The sequence below is a fragment of the Neoarius graeffei genome, chromosome 25, assembly GCF_027579695.1.
Source record: "Neoarius graeffei isolate fNeoGra1 chromosome 25, fNeoGra1.pri, whole genome shotgun sequence".
NCBI lineage: Eukaryota > Metazoa > Chordata > Actinopteri > Siluriformes > Ariidae > Neoarius > Neoarius graeffei.
This window is the reverse complement of record NC_083593.1, coordinates 35,412,453-35,432,336: the sequence shown is the minus strand read 5'-3', so window position 1 is coordinate 35,432,336 and position 19,884 is coordinate 35,412,453. Positions and strand designations below refer to the sequence as shown.

Genomic DNA, 19,884 nt, shown 5'->3' with positions numbered 1-19,884 from the left:
AACCATTCACACTCACATTCACACCTACGCTCAATTTAGAGTCACCAGTTAACCTAACCTGCATGTCTTTGGACTGTGGGGAAAGCCGGAGCACCCGGAGGAAACCCACGCGGACACGGGGAGAACATGCAAACTCCACACAGAAAGGCCCTCGCCGGCCGCTGGACTCGAACCCAGGACCTTCTACCTGTGAGGCGACAGTGCTAACCACTACACCACCGTGCCGCCCCCATAACTATGTCATCACTTCTTTATCGCAGTGCATTATGGGCGATACCCAGGGTCGGCAGCTGTGCAATATAGCGGATGTTAGATTAATTTTACGTCAGAGCGATGTGAGAGGAGCGATTTTGCCGTGCTCTGTTGTGGAAGACAATGAAATTGGTGATTTAAAGAGGTGGATAACATGTTGAGGGTTTACAGCAGGAAAATCTGAATCCAAATCAAGTTTGGTGAGAAGGTAAGACATAAATAACAAGAATTCGTACAACCTAGAAATTGACCGAGTCTACCACACTGTACAACATCAAATCTCAGAATGTCTTATCAAAACACTTATAAATGAGTGATTAGTTAAATAAAACTTGATATCAGGAAACATTACAAAAAAGAAATCTGTGTCATGTTCAGTACAAATGCATTTACTTCAATAAATACCGCTAATGAGGTACACTGAACGTTATAGGAAAGAGAACCCTTCGTGGTTTGGGAGTTTTATCGGTCCGACAGGCTCGTTCGGCTGCCGAGTGCTTCGGCATGTTGAGAGGCAAAGGCCGAAGAATGCTTCTTTGTTTTACAGGCTTTGGAATATCGCTAGATTCAGACGATGAACACTGTCGATTGTTATAATCATCTATAACCTATGGCCGTTCCACAGACCATGGAAATATTGCTGGGTCACAGTTTAAGTCCGTCTTTTTCCCACCAGAGAAATGTAAGCAAACACTTGTCCATAACTGTTTTATTCTAGATTAGATTAGATAAAATTTTATTGATCCCCTTGGGAGGGTTCCCTCAGGGAAATTAAGAATTCTATCCGCATTCACTGGGTTTTGAGAAACAGAGCATTTGCGTTTTTATTTTTTGCAAATTCGATAAATAAAAACGTTATACAAAACGTCCGACAAAATCATTTCCGCTTAGAATGTAAGCAAACCGGCGAAATGACAGTCGCAATTTGTGAAAAATGCTGTAATAACAATCCTTGAAAAATCAGAAAAAGATACGTTCTTACTACCAAATACTTTTATTCCATATCGGGTTGCTTTTCTGTATTTTTTGGGGTTTTGTTTTCGAGGAGAGTTTTTATTTCGTCCTCGGTTGGTTCTGCAAAACACTCCACCGTTTTGTTTTTCTCTACTCACGGTATATGAGCTGATAGCCTAGTAGTTGGAGTAGCCAGTCAGAGCGTGTGATTGCTCATATCCAGTAAATGTGGATAGAATAAAAACTCTTAGCCATTTCTGTTAAAGATGTATGAAATATTGAGAGATTTAATAGGAAAAAAATGTTAGTTTAATTTCACTAGCTTAATCGTGCTCATGCATATAGCCACCATGACAGCAATATTATTTCAGTATTAATGACCTCCATCCAGCCAGCTTTTGAAATTTGCACAAAGGCCATTTGTTTTTCAGTGAACACATACACTACCAATAACATAAGGATGGATTTTCTAATTATGTGTCCCAAATAATAAGTTTTTAACCAGTGTTTAGAAGCGCCATCTAGTGGGCCACGAATTTTTTTTTCAAGTTGAAGTTAATTTTTTTCCTCGTAGTAGGGTACAGCTGATGGGTTGCATCTGACGCCACATCCGTCTCATTAAGCTACGGTCACACTACAGCTCGCGATGCTTTGCGATGGGTTATCGATGAAAATGAGGCATTTTGGTGGCGATATACAGGCGAACTAAAAGTTGTGGTCACACAGCAGGCAAACACTTAACTCTCGCCTCTGCACGCTTGAGTCTGGCGCAGCTCGAGCGGCCGCGCGCGTCACGGAGCACGTTGTGCACATTCTTGGGACCCAGTCATTATAGGAAACACCTGATACTGATTTTAGTGCAGTCAGCACGCACAGATACAGAAGCTGTTTTCACAGAGGCTTTGCGAAGTATTATCATTATCACTGTCACGTTTGTTTCTAGTCATGCTTATAACGCTATTTAAATATTCTGCTTTCTGTTTTGCTTCTGTAAATATCACGCCTGCTAATAAACACTCTTCCTGCACTTAGATCCGTCTACCGCCGTCTGTCTTGTAGTGTCCTGATCCCCAGAGCTTTAACCCAGCCACATATAAAAAGTCGTACGCCTCCACGCTCTTCCAGGTTTTCATCTGTTCGTCCGTGTAGAACGATGTCTGCAGCACCAGGTAGTTTGAGATGTCTGGGAACCCAATGGATAGATAATTTTCCAACTCATAGGAAAAATCCTTCTTTGTTAGTGTGTAAGGATCTAATCCCATTGAGTGGTTTCTATATCCACTTCTTTTGAGTGGACTTCTTGGTTTTAATAACTTGCTTGTTTGCTGGACACAAACATGGCGATAAGTTCTTGTGTTAATGGGCCAGACTCCACTTTTGGATCATTAACCCCTTTTGACTGAGAATGCCCTGCATGCATGGTTTGGCTTCTGGCACATCCATACAGTTTTAAATACAATACCTACAATTAAACAGTTTGTTTTTACTGCATTCATTTAATTCCTGGGCTCCCGTCTGTAACAGGGCGTGATGTTGGATCCCATTAATACACTTTGCAATAGATTATTAGATTCTAATAGAATAGATGAGCCAAAATAATTGGGGATCTTTTTAAATGGGCCCGACTCGTTACAAGTATAAATAGGTGGGTCTTAAAGTAGAAAAGTTTGAGAACCCCTGTTCTAAACCATCTGCTCTTCCTGAAACTACAGTTAGTTACTCTGTCGCTGAATGTCCCATTCATACCCACATGATAAACGTCCTTATTAGACTCATCCGTATTAATGAACTATCTCCAGCTGAAACTATTTAAGCTGTCTGGATAGATATAAGTTTGCTTTCCACCATGAACACATTGTGCAGTTTGCTGGAAGGGGGCGGGTCTACTGAATGATTGGGATGAACCTCGGTTTGTCTATCGTCTCTACTGCGCTAACTCGAGAAGGAGAAAGTCTCTACTGCGCAGATGCTGGTTGCAAATTTGACAACATAGCAAAGGTCATTTTGGCTTCATTTCTATACAACGGGAGCGAACAGAGTCATGCTGTGGCTACAGTCGATGGTATTTACTTATAACAGCATGCCCTGAAGTGTATACAGAAGACTCCATGAGTGCAACAGTCAGAACATGCAGGCCAATTAGATACTCAGTGTGTCCCTGTGGGCAGCACGGTGGTGTAGTGGTTAGTGCTGTCGCCTCACAGCAAGAAGGTCCGGGTTCGAGCCCCGTGGCTGGTGAGGGCCTTTCTGTGCGGAGTTTGCATGTTCTCCCCGTGTCCGCGTGGGTTTCCTCCGGGTGCTCCGGTTTCCCCCACAGTCCAAAGACATGCAGGTTAGGTTAACTGGTGACTCTAAATTGACCGTAGGTGTGAATGTGAGTGTGAATGGTTGTCTGTGTCTATGTGTCAGCCCTGTGATGACCTGGCGACTTGTCCAGGGTGTACCCCGCCTTTCGCCCGTAGTCAGCTGGGATAGGCTCCAGCTTGCCTGCGACCCTGTAGAACAGGATAAAGCGGCTAGAGATAATGAGATGAGATGAGTGTGTCCCTGTTTAATGTGCTCCAGCACACCTTACGGAAACACTTATTTACTAAATTGAATGAGTACAGAGCCCCTAAAGGAACATTTTTTCATGCACACGAGAAAGTACCTGAGAGAAGCCTGAACTCTATAAATATGATAAAGCAGCTTTGAGAGGAGAATGGCTGCAGAGAGAGATATATGCAAGAATGTTAAATGTACCAGGAAATATCATAAATCAACTAACAAGCAACTTGGGCACCAAATACTCATGCGCACAAGAAGCTTTTTGAAATAAAAACTTTTTTTTTTTAACACGCATCCCTTTAGGGGCTCTGTAAATTAGCGTCTGAGAGACTGAAACTGCAACACAGCTTTCGGGACTCACTGGTTTTTCAGTCTGCTGCATTGCTGTACAAATAAATAATCACAGAAAATACTGAGTGTGAGTGGTACGATTGGGTTATCCTCATCTTTTGAATGTATTTCTTTTAACTGTAGGATGGTCAGTGTGCTGCACAGCCTGGTGTTCGCTTGTTTTCCATATTTACTAACATTGAACTTGGTTCTTCGACTCCTTGTCCTAAGGGCCTTACACACATGATTAGTATCGGCTACTTAAATAATATTGTCTAGCATTGAGTGGTATATCAGATATATCCCATTCAGCTAGCATGATATTGAACAAGTTGAAGATGAGTTCAGTATCATGCTAGCTGAATGGAATATATCTGATATACCATGAAAAGCAGCCAGCCAATATTATTGTTTATTATTATTATTATTGGGCGGCATGGTGGTGTAGTGGTTAGCGCTGTCGCCTCACAGCAAGAAGGTCCGGGTTCGAGCCCCGTGGCCGGCGAGGGCCTTTCTGTGTGGAGTTTGCATGTTCTCCCCGTGTCCGCGTGGGTTTCCTCCGGGTGCTCCGGTTTCCCCCACAGTCCAAAGACATGCAGGTTAGGTTAACTGGTGACTCTAAATTGACCGTAGGTGTGAATGTGAGTGTGAATGGTTGTCTGTGTCTGTGTCAGCCCTGTGATGACCTGGCGACTTGTCCAGGGTGTACCCCGCCTTTCGCCCGTAGTCAGCTGGGATAGGCTCCAGCTTGCCTGTGACCCTGTAGAACAGGATAAAGCGGCTAGAGATAATGAGATGAGATTATTATTATTATTATTATTATTATTATTATTACTATACATACACATTCAAAATTCTCTCAAAATCTGACGTATTTAACGACGCAAACCTGGCGGCCATGTTTGTTTATAAATTGTCGCAGCTGCTCGCTAGCACCGAAGGTTTGCGTTTCTGACATGCGACATCATGTGCAATATCGTAAACCATATTCAGCGCTCATTCTCCATTGAGTAGAGTGACGTAATACACGTAGGATAAGCGATATACTAACAATACTGCGTGCTATCAAACACAATGAATGGAACCCGCTAGAAGGGAATACGGTACAACCCCGATTCCAAAAAAGTTGGGACAAAGTACAAATTGTAAATAAAAACGGAATGCAATAATTTACAAATCTCAAAAACTGATATTGTAGTCACAATAGAACATAGACAACATATCAAATGTCGAAAGTGAGACATTTTGAAATTTCATGTCAAATATTGGCTCATTTGAAATTTCATGACAGCAACACATCTCAAAAAAGTTGGGACGGGGCAATAAGAGGCTGGAAAAGTTAAAGGTACAAAAAAGGAACAGCTGAAGGACCAAATTGCAACTCATTAGGTCAATTGGCAATAGGTCATTAACATGACTGGGTATAAAAAGAGCATCTTGGAGTGGCAGCGGCTCTCAGAAGTAAAGATGGGAAGAGGATCACCAATCCCCCTAATTCTGCGCCGACAAATAGTGGAGCAATATCAGAAAGGAGTTCAACAGTGTAAAATTGCAAAGAGTTTGAACATATCATCATCTACAGTGCATAATATCATCAAAAGATTCAGAGAATCTGGAAGAATCTCTGTGCGTAAGGGTCAAGGCCGGAAAACCATACTGGGTGCCCGTGATCTTCGGGCCCTTAGACGGCACTGCATCACATACAGGCATGCTTCTGTATTGGAAATCACAAAATGGGCTCAGGAATATTTCCAGAGAACATTATCTGTGAACACAATTCACCGTGCCATCCGCCGTTGCCAGCTAAAACTCTATAGTTCAAAGAAGAAGCCGTATCGAAACATGATCCAGAAGCGCAGACGTCTTCTCTGGGCCAAGGCTCATTTAAAATGGACTGTGGCAAAGTGGAAAACTGTTCTGTGGTCAGACGAATCAAAATTTGAAGTTCTTTATGGAAATCAGGGACGCCGTGTCATTCGGATTAAAGAGGAGAAGGACGACCCAAGTTGTTATCAGCGCTCAGTTCAGAAGCCTGCATCTCTGATGGTATGGGGTTGCATTAGTGCGTGTGGCATGGGCAGCTTACACATCTGGAAAGACACCATCAATGCTGAAAGGTATATCCAGGTTCTAGAGCAACATATGCTCCCATCCAGACGACGTCTCTTTCAGGGAAGACCTTGCATTTTCCAACATGACAATGCCAAACCACATACTGCATCAATTACAGTATCATGGCTGCGTAGAAGAAGGGTCCGGGTACTGAACTGGCCAGCCTGCAGTCCAGACCTTTCACCCATAGAAAACATTTGGCGCATCATAAAACGGAAGATACGACAAAAAAGACCTAAGACAGTTGAGCAACTAGAATCCTACATTAGACAAGAATGGGTTAACATTCCTATCCCTAAACTTGAGCAACTTGTCTCCTCAGTCCCCAGACGTTTACAGACTGTTGTAAAGAGAAAAGGGGATGTCTCACAGTGGTAAACATGGCCTTGTCCCAACTTTTTTGAGATTTGTTGTCATGAAATTTAAAATCACCTAATTTTTCTCTTTAAATGATACATTTTCTCAGTTTAAACATTTGATATGTCATCTATGTTCTATTCTGAATAAAATATGGAATTTTGAAACTTCCACATCATTGCATTCCGTTTTTATTTACAATTTGTACTTTGTCCCAACTTTTTAGGAATCGGTGTTGTAGAACACACGTTTTTATTCCATTGGAAACGTGTCCTGCATGTATAATAAATAGTGATATCGCATAATGTCTATAACTATCAGCAAAAGCTGCTTCTTTGGAAAATTGTGAAGGGTTAAAAATGACCACAGAGCTGACTTCCCAACGTTCCCTCTCTGGTTTCACTGTAAGGGCATGAACAGAAGTACAAAATAATGTCGAGTTTAATGCCCTGCTAAATGAACTATAAAAATGCAGAAAAACATATTAGGTTTATAAAATGTGGTCTAAAGGGATTTTTGCTTCAGTGATTTTATGGATCCAGTCATGGAGTCCGAATGAAGAGAGAATAACGTTAGAAAGAGATGAGAATGTTTGCTGCATTTGTTGGAAAGCTAAACTAACAGAAGGACTGTTTGAAGTCATGCCATCATGATTTCGAAGTTCAGGTTCATCCAACAGCAGTTGCTGAAAGTTTCTACACCCAAAGAGCCTTTTACAAAATGAAAGAATTTCTCATAATGCTGCTACCCCAATGACTGCCGAGGTGATGCTGGGACAACTTTGGTTTTATGCACAGATATGCAAGCTTGCGTTAAGTCGGAGGGCTATAACGGGCGTAGTTAGTCGTCAGTTTACCCTTGTGAGAACATTAACATTCGCTTCATTCACATCGAGGTCGTTTTCGTATTGTGCAGCCACTTTTGTTTTAATTCTTGTTTAATTAATGTCACATTGCTCTGGGTCACCCGTAATGAAAGATTAAGCTGTATTCAGTTCATCTGGCAGACTAAAGTGGAGCAGTACTCTGCAGATCAGTGGAGGAATCGAGCAGAGGAAATGTGCTTGCTAATGTCTGGAACACTGGTGTGAAAAGGGAGGAATTATACTGCAGCCGAGGAATGTCCTAAACACGATCTTCCTTCTTCACCGAAAGCACTTAAAGACAGCATTTTCAAGACGTCATCTTCAAACATGCAGACATCTGACACAAGAGCTTGGATTTTGTTGTCGTCGTTGTTTGTTTATTGACGAACCAGCCTTGTTGTCAGTAATTGTCTGCGGTTTGTGGTGGAACGACTTCCTTCCTGTTTTGATGTCTGGTTTCTTTTTGAGTATCGTTGCACGTTTGCCATTGTCCACGGTCATTCCTTCATTCATTCATTTATTTATTTATTTATTTTCTACCTCATTCGTATTCTGATTATCATGCTGCTGTGAACCCTTCATTTCCCCGTGAGGGAGTAATAAAAACACGCACTGTTTGCAAAGGATCAGTCATGTTAATGTGAAGGGACACAGCTACTTTTTATGATTAAACTTGAACCTTTAAAGCTGGAAATGTCTCATGACACTTCTAAATGCTTAGTTGGAGGTTTGATTATATCAAACGACTTTCATTTTTGCAGTAATTGGGCTATAATGATGCTAAGGTCAAGATAAACAGATAAAAAGGTGAAGATTAAAAGTCAGTGGAGTCTTCAGTTGGAGTCGATGTACAGGGTGTTTCAAAAAATTTGATATCATTTCACAATTTGACAATTCTCGTTCAATTGACCTCAAATTTTAACAGCATGTTTGGAAACAGGTCAAAATTTTATGCTGAATGTTTTTCGTTTTTATCTTTTTAGGTACGGAAATGTCATTCGCTGGAAAAGGAAAAGCGTTTTGTGTGTTAGAGTGCGCTCGAACAAGACTGTGCAGCGTGCGTTTATGAGAGAATTCTCTAAAAATGTTAGCCTGGGCCTGCCCATCCTAAGTGTGACGCAACACGGGGGGCTGTTGCGAACTTAGTCTGGCAAGGCAAGCTATCTCCAGCTCTTCCAAGCTCCCGAAAAATCGGGAGCCAATCAACTTTGAGCATCTCCAACGGCCCTGGGTAGAGGCGTGTTCAAGGCAGTGACGTAGTAGAACTGCGACCGGAAGCCATAGATTGTTTACAGAATCTATGCCGGAAGCGCTTCATTCACTAGAAACATTACGAACATGGAGCAGCGGCAAGCCTTTGACACAGCGGTAGATGCTGTATTGAAAGCATTCAATGGGAAGTTCTCATTGAAAACGGAGCAAAGAGCAGCCCTGGAGGTATTTATTGAAAGGAAGGACGTTTTCGCCTTGCTCCCGACCGGCTTCAGTAAGAGTTTAATCTACCAGTTAGCCCCGCTGGTAGCAGTTTCTGTCGCGTCACATACGTCAGAGGAAAGAGTGATGTGATTGGTTTAAGCTTCGTCACAGCCTTTTCTGGCTTCGACCAGTAGCAAACTGAGGCATTTCAGGGAGGCGGGTCAACCACGCACTTTGGGAAACGGTTGGGCTTAATATCTTTGCCAGACCAAATGCTTGCAGAGCTTTGAAGTTGCATTAGCCAGACTATAAAAATGCACCAACTGCAATGCAGATTTGGACACGGCACAAAAAGTTCAAAGAGGAAGGCTGGGTTAGGGTTGGGGTTAGGCACGCATATTGAAAATTTGTGAAATCGGTCATGGAATCCACATACCTTTTGAATTTCTCATTCAAATTTGAAGGAATAAATCTGATATTGCTCAACATTAAACCTGTTCAGATTCATTTGCCTAGAGTATGTAGTTTCTGGGATATTTACATCTCAAATAATATCACATGTTTTGAAACACCCTGTATAATGCCTAGCATTGTCGCCTCACAGCAAGAAGGTCCTGGGTTCGAGTCCAGCGGCCGGTGAGGGCCTTTCTGTGCGGAGTTTGCATGTTCTCCCCGTGTCCGCGTGGGTTTCCTCCGGGTGCTCCGGTTTCTCCCACAGTCCAAAGACATGCAGGTTAGGTTAACTGGTGACTCTAAATTGACCGTAGGTGTGAATGTGAGTGTGAATGGTTGTCTGTGTCTATGTGTCAGCCCTGTGATGACCTGGCGACTTGTCCAGGGTGTACCCCGCCTTTCGCCCGTAGTCAGCTGGGATAGGCTCCAGCTTGCCTGCGACCCTGTACAGGATAAGCGGCTACAGATAATGGATGGGTGGATGGATGTATAATACCTTGAGTTTGTTTAATCATATTTTATTAGCGACTTGTTGCTATCGAGAGAAACAGGATTAACCAATCAGAATCGTGCCTTTTCTGTTTCTGCTTGAACGCTACTAGCCTGCTAGGTCCACTGTGAGCTCAGGTACATTGAGGTGACCGGTGAGGTACTGTAGGTTTAGTGAAGGAGGAGAAGAAGGGTAGATCTGGTTTTCTCATCTCATCTCTGGCCGCTTTATCCTGTTCTACAGGGTCACAGGCAAGCTGGAGCCTATCCCAGCTGACTACGGGCGAAAGGCGGGGTACACCCTGGACAAGTCGCCAGGTCATCACAGGGCTGACACATAGACACAGACAACCATTCACACCTACAGTCAATTTAGAGTCACCAGTTAACCTAACCTGCATGCCTTTGGACTGTGGAGGAAACTGGAGCACCTGGAGGAAACCCACGCGGACACGGGGAGAACATGCAAACTCCGCACAGAAAGGCCCTCGCCGGCCACGGGGCTCGAACCCCGAACCTTCTTGCTGTGAGGCGACAGCGCTAACCACTACACCACCGTGCCGCCCAGATCTGGTTTTATTTGTTAAAATGTAATTGTTCCCCATTGCTAGTGTCTTATTTTTAATCATTTTCATATAGGTTATTTATATGTTGAGAGTGGTTGATGGTAAATCTTACCTTAATGGAGTTTAGTCATATTAAAATGCAGGATTTGAAAGTAGCCTTAACGTGCCCCAATAATATGACTTTTAACTCAATTTAGTATAAATACACAGGTGATTATAGAAAATTGTGCTCGCTGATTGGTCGAGAAATTCGGACTGTTGCTCAATAATCACCTCGAGTGGCTCGGCAAAATGGCGGCAGATCGCTTTGTCACTGTAAATGAGGAAGAATTACAAATGATGAAAGAAAATGCTGTTCCTAAAACCACTAAAGATGCAACGAAGTTTGGTCTAAAACTATTCAAAGGTAAGGCAGGATTGGGATTTATTTTATCTCTTTCAAAACAAAGTATTTTGTGTGACTCGGCATAGATAAGTGACACAAGTCTGCGCCACACCTTTGTTACATTTGCATGCCGCTTTTGAAGTTTGAAATCATTTTTTAAATACGATTTTTTTTTCAAGTAATCACCTGTGTATTTATACTAAAACAGTTATCCACGTCAGCCTCAGTGAATATCGCTGAATAATAACCTCGATGAAAGGTCTTGAGAATCATTTCTCCCTCAACTCATTTCAGTGTTCTGGGTTTTTATTTTTGTCATCTTTGTTGATTAAACATAAATGATTACACGGAATTGAATTCTCGATTCTGATTGGACGAAAGGTTTTGATTAAAATTCTGTCTGGCTCAGATGCTAGTTTCTATGTTTGTGTGTAATTGTTGATACGGTGAAGTTTTCTGTGAGCAGGTGGAAAAGTCAGAGGTAAAGGTGTCATTTCAAGCTTTGCTGCACAGGAAAATCTTCAGGACAAAGCGTTTTGTGGTTTCTTCGTAATATGACAAGCTGTATTTTCTGTCTTATTAACTTAATTAAAGAAATAGAAAAAAGAAATTCCTCAGTAGTACTTGCTTGCAGATTGGCCAAGATATTGTTTGTTTTGCAGGTTTCCTAAATCAAAACCTGTCAAACTAAAATCATTATAGCATTAGACTTAAGAACGGCTTACATTAAAGCAAGATTTACATTTAATATTTTGGAGTAAATATGTCATGGCTAAAGATTACAGTGGTACTTGAACCCTTTAGAATTTTCTATATTTCTGCATAAATATGACCTAAAACATCATCAGATTTTCACACAAGTCCTAAAAGTAGATAAAGAAAACCCAGTTAAACAAATGAGACAAAAATATTATACTTGGTCGTTTATTTATTGAGGAAAATAATCCAATATTACATATCTGTGAGTGGCAAAAGTATGTGAACCTCTAGGATTAGCAGTTAATTTGAAGGTGAAATTAGAGTCAGGTGTTTTCATCAATGGGATGACAATCAGGTGTGAGTGGGCACCCTGTTTTATTTAAAGAACAGGGATCTATCAACTCTTACTTTCACAACACAATGTTTGTGGAAGTGCATCATGGCATGAATAAAGGAGATTTCTGAGGACCTCAGAAAAAGCGTTGTTGATGCTCATCAGGCTGGAAAAGGTTACAAAACCATCTCTAAAGAGTTTGGACTCCACCAATCCACAGTCAGACAGATTGTGTACAAATGGAGGAAATTCAAGACCATTGTTACCCTCCCTAGGAGTGGTCGACCAACAAAGATCACTCCAAGAGCAAGGTCTGTAATAGTCAGCAAGGTCACAAAGGACCCCAGGGTAACTTCTAAGCAACTGAAGGCCTCTCTCACATTGGCTAATGTTAATGTTCATGAGTCCACCATCAGGAGAACACTGAACAACAATGCTGTGCATGGCAGGGTTGCAAGGAGAAAGCCACTGTTCTCCAAAAAGAACATTGCTGCTCATCTGCAGTTTGCTAAAGATCATATGGACAAGCCAGAAGGCTATTGGAAAAATGTTTTGTGGACGGATGAGACCAAAATAGAACTCTTTGGTTTAAATGAGAAGCGTTATGTTTGGAGAAAGGAAAACACTGCATTCCAGCATAAGAACCTTATCCCATCTGTGAAACATGGTGGTGGTAGTATCATGGTTTGGGCCTGTTTTGCTGCATGTGGGCCAGAATAACTTGGAACAATGAATTCTGAATTATACCAGTGAATTCTAAAGGAAAATGTCAGGACATCTGTCCATGAACTGAATCTCAAGAGAAGGTGGGTCATGCAGCAAGACAACGACCCTAAGCACACAAGTCGTTCTACCAAAGAATGGTTAAAGAAGAATAAAGTGAATGTTTTGGAATGGCCAAGTCAAAGTCCTGACCTTAATCCAATCGAAATGTTGTGGAAGGACCTGAAGCGAGCAGTTCATGTGAGGAAACCCACCAACATCCCAGAGTTGAAGCGGTTCTGTACGGAGGAACGGGCTAAAATTCCTCCAAGCCGGTGTGCAGGACTCATCAACAGTTACCGGAAACGTTTAGTTGCAGTTATTGCTGCACAAGGGGGTCACACCACGTACTGACAGCAAAGGTTCACATACTTTTGCCACTCACAGATATGTAATATTGGATCATTTTCCTCAATAAATAAATGACCAAGTATAATATTTTTGTCTCATTTGTTTAACTGGGTTCTCTTTATCTACGTTTAGGACTTGTGTGAAAATCTGATGATGTTTTAGGTCCTATTTATGCAGAAATATAGAAAATTCTAAAGGGTTCACAAACTTTCAAGCACCACTGTATTTGTCTGTTCAAGCCAGGTGTTTTGGCCATGGTCCTGCCATTGTGGTGTGTGTACAGTTTAAAAACTACGTTCAGATCAGTTAGTACGTGCATAATTGTGTGGAGAAGATATCATTTCACAATCAAATTAATGAAATCCTTAAGTATTCAAACACACTATACATCACATACAGGCTTACTAAATAAGCTTTCTTCACTTTGGTGATGGTAATGAGTGGCGTTATCATGGCTTTTTTTGTGTGTTTGGTGCAACGATTATATAATTTAATGTTTTAAGCCTGTCTCTGTCCATCTAAAACAATATGCATGTATCACATGTATATGTCGCCCCCCACAGTCTCAACTCGTCAATTGCAGTCTTGTGCTCAGCCTGTTGTAGGACTTCGGCCTTTAGGCTAAGACTAAGTGTGTGTCGGAAGACACATTTCATGCAGATGTTGTCAGAGCATTTTTTAAGGATTTTCCACTAGGAGACCAACTGGTCTGGGCAATACAATCACAGGCCCCAGAGTCCATGCGGCTGCACCACTGCAGCATATTCTGTGATGCAAAATGGTTCACCAATCACCATACAGACAAACACACTACAGTGACTACACAGCTATCAAGAGCAATTACCAAGCACAAAATTAATGTTATGTCAAAGACACTCAAAGTTGCACAGTAATGACATCGGATTCTGACATCAGCCATCTCAGTAACCAAATTTTAGTTTTGTTTTTCTTAACCAACATGATCTTGTGTGTATATCTTATTAACATAGATCTTCGTTTTCCTTGTTAAATGTATACTTACATGGTACTTGGTTAATTAATTGCAACTGATTGAACCAAATGATAAGACATAACTTGGTTTAAAATTTGGTCTCCCAGTGAAGCTGGTTTGGCATTGACTAGGAGACCAAATCTGGCCACTGGGAGACCATTTGGTCTCCCAATAACTATGTTAAAAAATGCTCTGGATGTTTGTGGTTGGTTGAAAAGAGCAACTGGACTTGCTTGACGATTCTTGAAAACGTTTCGCCTCTCCTCCGAAAGGCATCCTCAGTTCTGTCTGACTACTAGGGAGTATCCAGTATTTATCCTCTCATGGATCATCATAGAATCCGAATCAGAATGCTGATGGCTGCATTGTGGGCGGCTGATAAGATGTCATAGACACCCACCTCTGTTCAATGATGGTCGTTCCAGGTTGACAAAAATGAATGATCCACTCTGGCTAAGATGTCTGCCAGTTTTCTGGAAGTCCTCTCATACTCCCGCACCAGTCGAAGGGATCTCATCCCAAAGTGCGTAGAAACATATCTGTGAAGAAACTCAGTCGTCCAGGTACATAGTAATCTGTGGTTGGTTGAAAAGAGCAACTGGACTTGCTTGACGATTCTTGAAAACGTTTCGCCTCTCCTCTGAAACGTTTCGCCTCTCCTCCGAGAGGCGAAACGTTTTCAAGAATCGTCAAGCAAGTCCAGTTGCTCTTTTCAACCAACCACAGATTACTATGTACCTGGACAACTGAGTTTCTTCACAGATATGCTCTGGATGTTGTACATACTGTAAAACTGGGGAAAAAAAAGTGTAGCATGTGGTTATACTGTAGTCTGCAAAAAAGTAAATAAATTTGTAATTTAGCGTTCAGTTTCCCCAGACGTAATCCACTATTATTCCTCATGAAGGCACCATGATCGTTCACTTTCAGAAATAAAAATGTCACTGGGACTGAGGTGGGACCATTGAGAGGACATCATTTCTTCCTTTAGTGTGTATCTTTAAAAATAACTAAATTAAGACCACCGATATACCTTTAAAGCTCTAAATCTACGTAAAGTTGCCTCACGTGCACCTTCCCAGGTAAAAGATGCCTGCTGCTAAAGGTATAAAATGTGTACCAGAGGGGAACCGTCAGGGCCTTCTAGGACTTCAGAGAAGGGCTAAACATATTAGCATTTCTCATCCCATTCTCATTATCTCTAGCCACTTTATCCTGTTCTACAGGGTCGCAGGCAAGCTGGAGCCTATCCCAGCTGACTACGGGCGAAAGGCGGGGTACACCCTGGACAAGTCGCCAGGTCATCACAGGGCTGACACATAGACACAGACAACCATTCACACTCACACCTACGGTCAATTTAGAGTCACCAGTTAACCTAACCTGCATGTCTTTGGACTGTGGGGGAAACCGGAGCACCCGGAGGAAACCCACGCGGACACGGGGAGAACATGCAAACTCCGCACAGAAAGGCCCTCGCCGGCCACGGGGCTCGAACCCGGACCTTCTTGCTGTGAGGTGACAGCGCTAACCACTACACCACCGTGCCACCCTATTAGCATTTCAAATATTATATTTAATTTATTTCATTCTTTCATAGTTTCATTATAATTATTCTCTTCTAATTCGGCCTCATTTTCTATCAAATTTGCTTCAGAAATGAAAGGGTTACTGTTCTGAAAACAGTTATCCAATGAGATTTTTTTTGTTTGTTTGTTTGTTTGTTGTCGCTAGGCTGAGAAGAGTTTAGAGCTGGCTCACTCATTGGTTAGGACTTCATTGCCGGGACAGAAGGCCATGGCAGCGTATGTTTATGTAGGAAGTGACAGATTAATTGACCAATCAGATTTTGATTTATAATGAGAAGGCGGGACCAAAAATGTATTGCCCTAGGCCTTCTCAAAGGCCAACACAAGCTTAACTGCAAATCAGCGCAGCAGTGAAGTCACCTTCCAGCCGGTGTAGCGTTCATCAGTAGTGTTAGCGAATGCTTATAAAGCGGTCAAGCCAGTGCTATCGAGAGCAAGTAGCACAGGCTAACGGCCGAGAAACTAAGATTTCTGTCTCCAGACTCTTCTTCCACGTTGCATGCTCGCTACAGTATTTTTCCGCTTGTACTTAAGTATTCATTTCCCTGTGTAATTTACTTAGTTACTGTTAAAACCAACATCGACAACTACATACAATGGAGTGACCTGGCAGCCTGCCGCTAATCCCTTACAAAATCCTTTGCCCTGTTGCTTTTTTTTTGTTTGTTTGTTTTGGCTGAGCTAAAGTCCCAGCTCTAATACTAACGGTTCTTTACTGATATGTACCCTTGATGGCACCACCTCAGTAACAGGGGAAAGTGCAGTTTGGTTCCTGGTTTCATGTGTTTAATAGATAATGTAACTCTTGTAATGCCACTGAAAATCTCATCCTGCTATGTTTGGCTTTTTTCCCCCTGTACAGATGCAGGAGCTGTTCTACGAAAACTATGAGCACAAGAAAGGCTTCATTGAGGAACTGCATAGCAGCAAGATTCACAACGCCATCACTCTGCACCCCAATAAGCGTCCGGCTTACCAGTACCGGCTGCACAACTACATGCTCAGCCAGCAGATCTCGCAGCTGCGCTACCACACCATCCAGCTGCATCGTGAGACCATGAGCATGAGCCACCTCAGTAACACAGAGGTGCAGTGGGAGGACCAGCAGCTAGGTGCGCCCCCTTCCTACTCCCGCTACCAGCCACTCGAACGAGCAGACGTCATCGAATGGGATTTCCTTAACGGGAGGTACCTGTACTCTACTAGCGAAAAAAACATGCCTCGACAGGGTCTCGGGAACGTGCTGCGTTCAGCCTTAGAGGACACGGTGCTCCAGGTGATGGAGATGATCAACGAGAACTCCAAAGTCCGAGGCCGTGTCATTGACTTCAAAAAGATCCAGTATGGTTATAGGAGGGTGAATCCGCTACATGGCGCCGAGTACATCCTGGATCTTTTGCTGCTCTATAAGAGGCACAAAGGACGAAAAGTGACAGTGCCTGTCAGGAGACATGTCTACCTGCAGCAGTCCTTTAGTCGGCCTTATTTTAACGAACCCGAGCAGCTCGATGTCGCTGAACTAGCGGAGGCAATCAATAGTGACTTTCAGTCTTTTTCGCTTCTCTCTAATTCGCTCAAGATCTTTTACCCTTTTCAGTTTTCAGACTCTAACAGGGAAATGCGCGAGCAAGGTCAGAAGAAGTTGCATATCCTCGTACCGCTTACAGGCCGCTACGATACATTTGTGCGCTTCATGGACAACTTTGAGAAGGTCTGCCTTATTTCTAGCCAGAATGTAAAACTGATCATCGTCCTGGTGGATGATGATAGCAACCAAGACAAGGAGAAGCATTTGGACTTAATTAAGGAGTACCATAATAAATATCCCAAAGCAGATCTGTCTGTAATACCAATGACAGGAGAGTTTTCTCGAGGTCTTGCCTTAGAAATGGGTGCCTCTGGCCTTAATAATAACTCCCTACTTTTTTTCTGTGACGTGGATCTGGTGTTCAGTAGTGACGCACTCCAGCGCTGTCGAGACAACACCATTGAAGGGAGACAGGCCTATTTTCCGGTCGTATTCAGCCAGTACAATCCCAAAATCGTCTTCGCTGGGAGCCATAGTGAAGACAGCAACTTTGTCTTCACCAAAAAAACCGGCTTCTGGCGAGATTACGGCTTCGGCATCACCTGCGTATTCAAAAGTGACTTGCTAAAAGCTGGAGGTTTCGACACTTCAATACAAGGCTGGGGGCTGGAGGATGTCGACTTGTTCACGAAGATCATTAACTCCGATTTAAAAGTGTTCCGTTCACAAGAACCCGGCATAGTGCATGTTTATCATCCTGTCCAATGCAATACTAATCTAGAGCCCAAGCAATACAAAATGTGCCTGGGATCCAAAGCGAGTACTTATGCATCTGCGATGCAGTTAGCCGAACTGTGGCTAGAGAAACATTTAGGTGTAGGATACAGGAACAGAACTTCCTCCTGACATTCCAGATATCTGTCAGTGTCACTGGAGATTACCTCAGTACCTGAACGCAAAAGACCGATTGCGTGTGTCTGTATGTCCAAAGTGTAAGCAAGTGTGTGAAATTAAGGGTACTCTAGCAACGTTTGGTGCAGCATATTTATTTGTGCAGTCGACTCTTTCACAGCGTCTTCCAAAGGTCATTTAGGAAAATGTTCAGACCATTTGTTTTGTGCTCTTTGTCGCAAACGTGAAATCTGCTGATTTACTCAGGAGCATATTTCTCACCACATGACCTCCGTCTGTGAATGTTCAGTATTATCATTGCCATTAAAGCCGTATGAGAAGTGCTCTTGCTTCCAGGTTAAAGTGGACACAAATACTGCTATGAATAAATAAATTATTAATAAATTAATATATTTCCACAGGGGACGATATTAATCAAAGTACCATAAATGTGCTTTAAAGGGAACTGAAAGAAATAATTTTTTTTTTTTTATGCTAGTATTTTTTACTATTATTTCTGCAGTATTTTTAAAGTTACTCTGCCTTTTATTTTCTAGTTGCAATAGGATCATGAAGATAAGGTACTGGTTGCCTTCCAGCATTTGTTGTATTCAGTTTTTTTTTCCTTTCTTTTATTATTTTTTGTGAAGCTTTGCTGCTGCAAACAAAGTGCATCTCTTATGTTTGCTTTGTGAGAAAAGTTGATTTTACGGCAACGTTCACTTATTATTTATAATAAATGTTGAAATGCATACACCTGTGTTTCGTGCCTGGTCATCTGTGTGTCTTTAAATATGCAGTGTATCCAGTAATCATAAGCGCTACCAAATTTGCAAGGATTTGTTTGCCCTGCATGTTGGGGACTGGGTGTTTCACATACTAATCACAACCCCAATTCCAAAAAAGTTGGGACGCTGTATAAAACATGTATAACTAGATAGAACTCGACAGCAACGGCATCGATGGGGATGCCTCCGTCTGGTAGACGACACGCCTTATTAAGTTGTGATTTGGGGACGGACATTTGACCTCACAGCAATCTTGACCTGATGAAATTACTTGTATTAGCCTTAGAGATATTGTGTTCACAAGGTTTTCGGAGGGCGGCACGGTGGTGTAGTGGTTAGCGCTGTCGCCTCACAGCAAGAAGGTCCTGGGTTCGAGCCCCGGGGCCGGCGAGGGCCTTTCTGTGTGGAGTTTGCATGTTCTCCCTGTGTCCGCGTGGGTTTCCTCCGGGTGCTCCGGTTTCCCCCAAAGACATGCAGGTTAGGTTAACTGGTGACTCTAAATTGACCGTAGGTGTGAATGTGAGTGTGAATGGTTGTCTGTGTCTATGTGTCAGCCCTGTGATGACCTGGCGACTTGTCCAGGGTGTACCCCGCCTTTCGCCCATAGTCAGCTGGGATAGGCTCCAGCTTGCCTGCGACCCTGTAGAAGGATAAAGTGGCTAGAGATAATGAGATGAGATGAGATGAAGGTTTTCGGACAGACATTTGACCTCACAGCACTGGCGGCTCGTTAAGAGGGGCGATTTGGGCGACGCACTCCCAAACAGGGAGGGAGGTTTTTTTTTTTATCTACTCCTACTACCAACAGTAATGTCATTGTCCAATCAGGCTAAGGTCGCGCCTGGTGTAGCCACGCCCTTTTGGGGCGATTTCTGTCAGGTTCAGATTTGCCCCAAAATCTCCCATTGGCACTAATGGTACGTACGTTTTTTTTCGAAAATCCTGCTCCCAATGCATTTTCTATTGGGTTTTATGTGCTCGCACAAGCAGCGTGCTTACATCATACGCCTGTTGCGCCGCGCAAGTGTTGCCAGATTGGTTTTAAGTGCATTTTGGCGGGTTTTGAACATAATTTTGGGCTGGAAAACGCAACTTGCGCGGGAAGATGGCGGCGAGTGTTGAGTGCAACAATACGATAGCGTCTCTGAAAGAAGTTCCCTTTAGTCGTCGTACCAATGAGGAGAAAACGGCAATCAAACAGCTAGGACCTCCTAGACCGAATTTA

The 19,884-nt window shown here is 42.7% G+C and overlaps 1 protein-coding gene across 1 annotated transcript in view; it reads left to right on the top strand.

The window, feature by feature from the left end:
• Positions 1–18,539, top strand: part of chsy3 (chondroitin sulfate synthase 3) — a 186,663-nt gene extending 168,124 nt beyond the window's left edge. The window contains exon 3 of the mRNA XM_060908378.1: positions 16,315–18,539. Within this exon, the coding sequence (XP_060764361.1) occupies positions 16,315–17,886 (1,572 nt within the window). The 3' untranslated portion in view covers positions 17,887–18,539. The remainder of the gene's footprint in view (positions 1–16,314) is intronic.
• Positions 18,540–19,884: the final 1,345 nt, after the last annotated feature.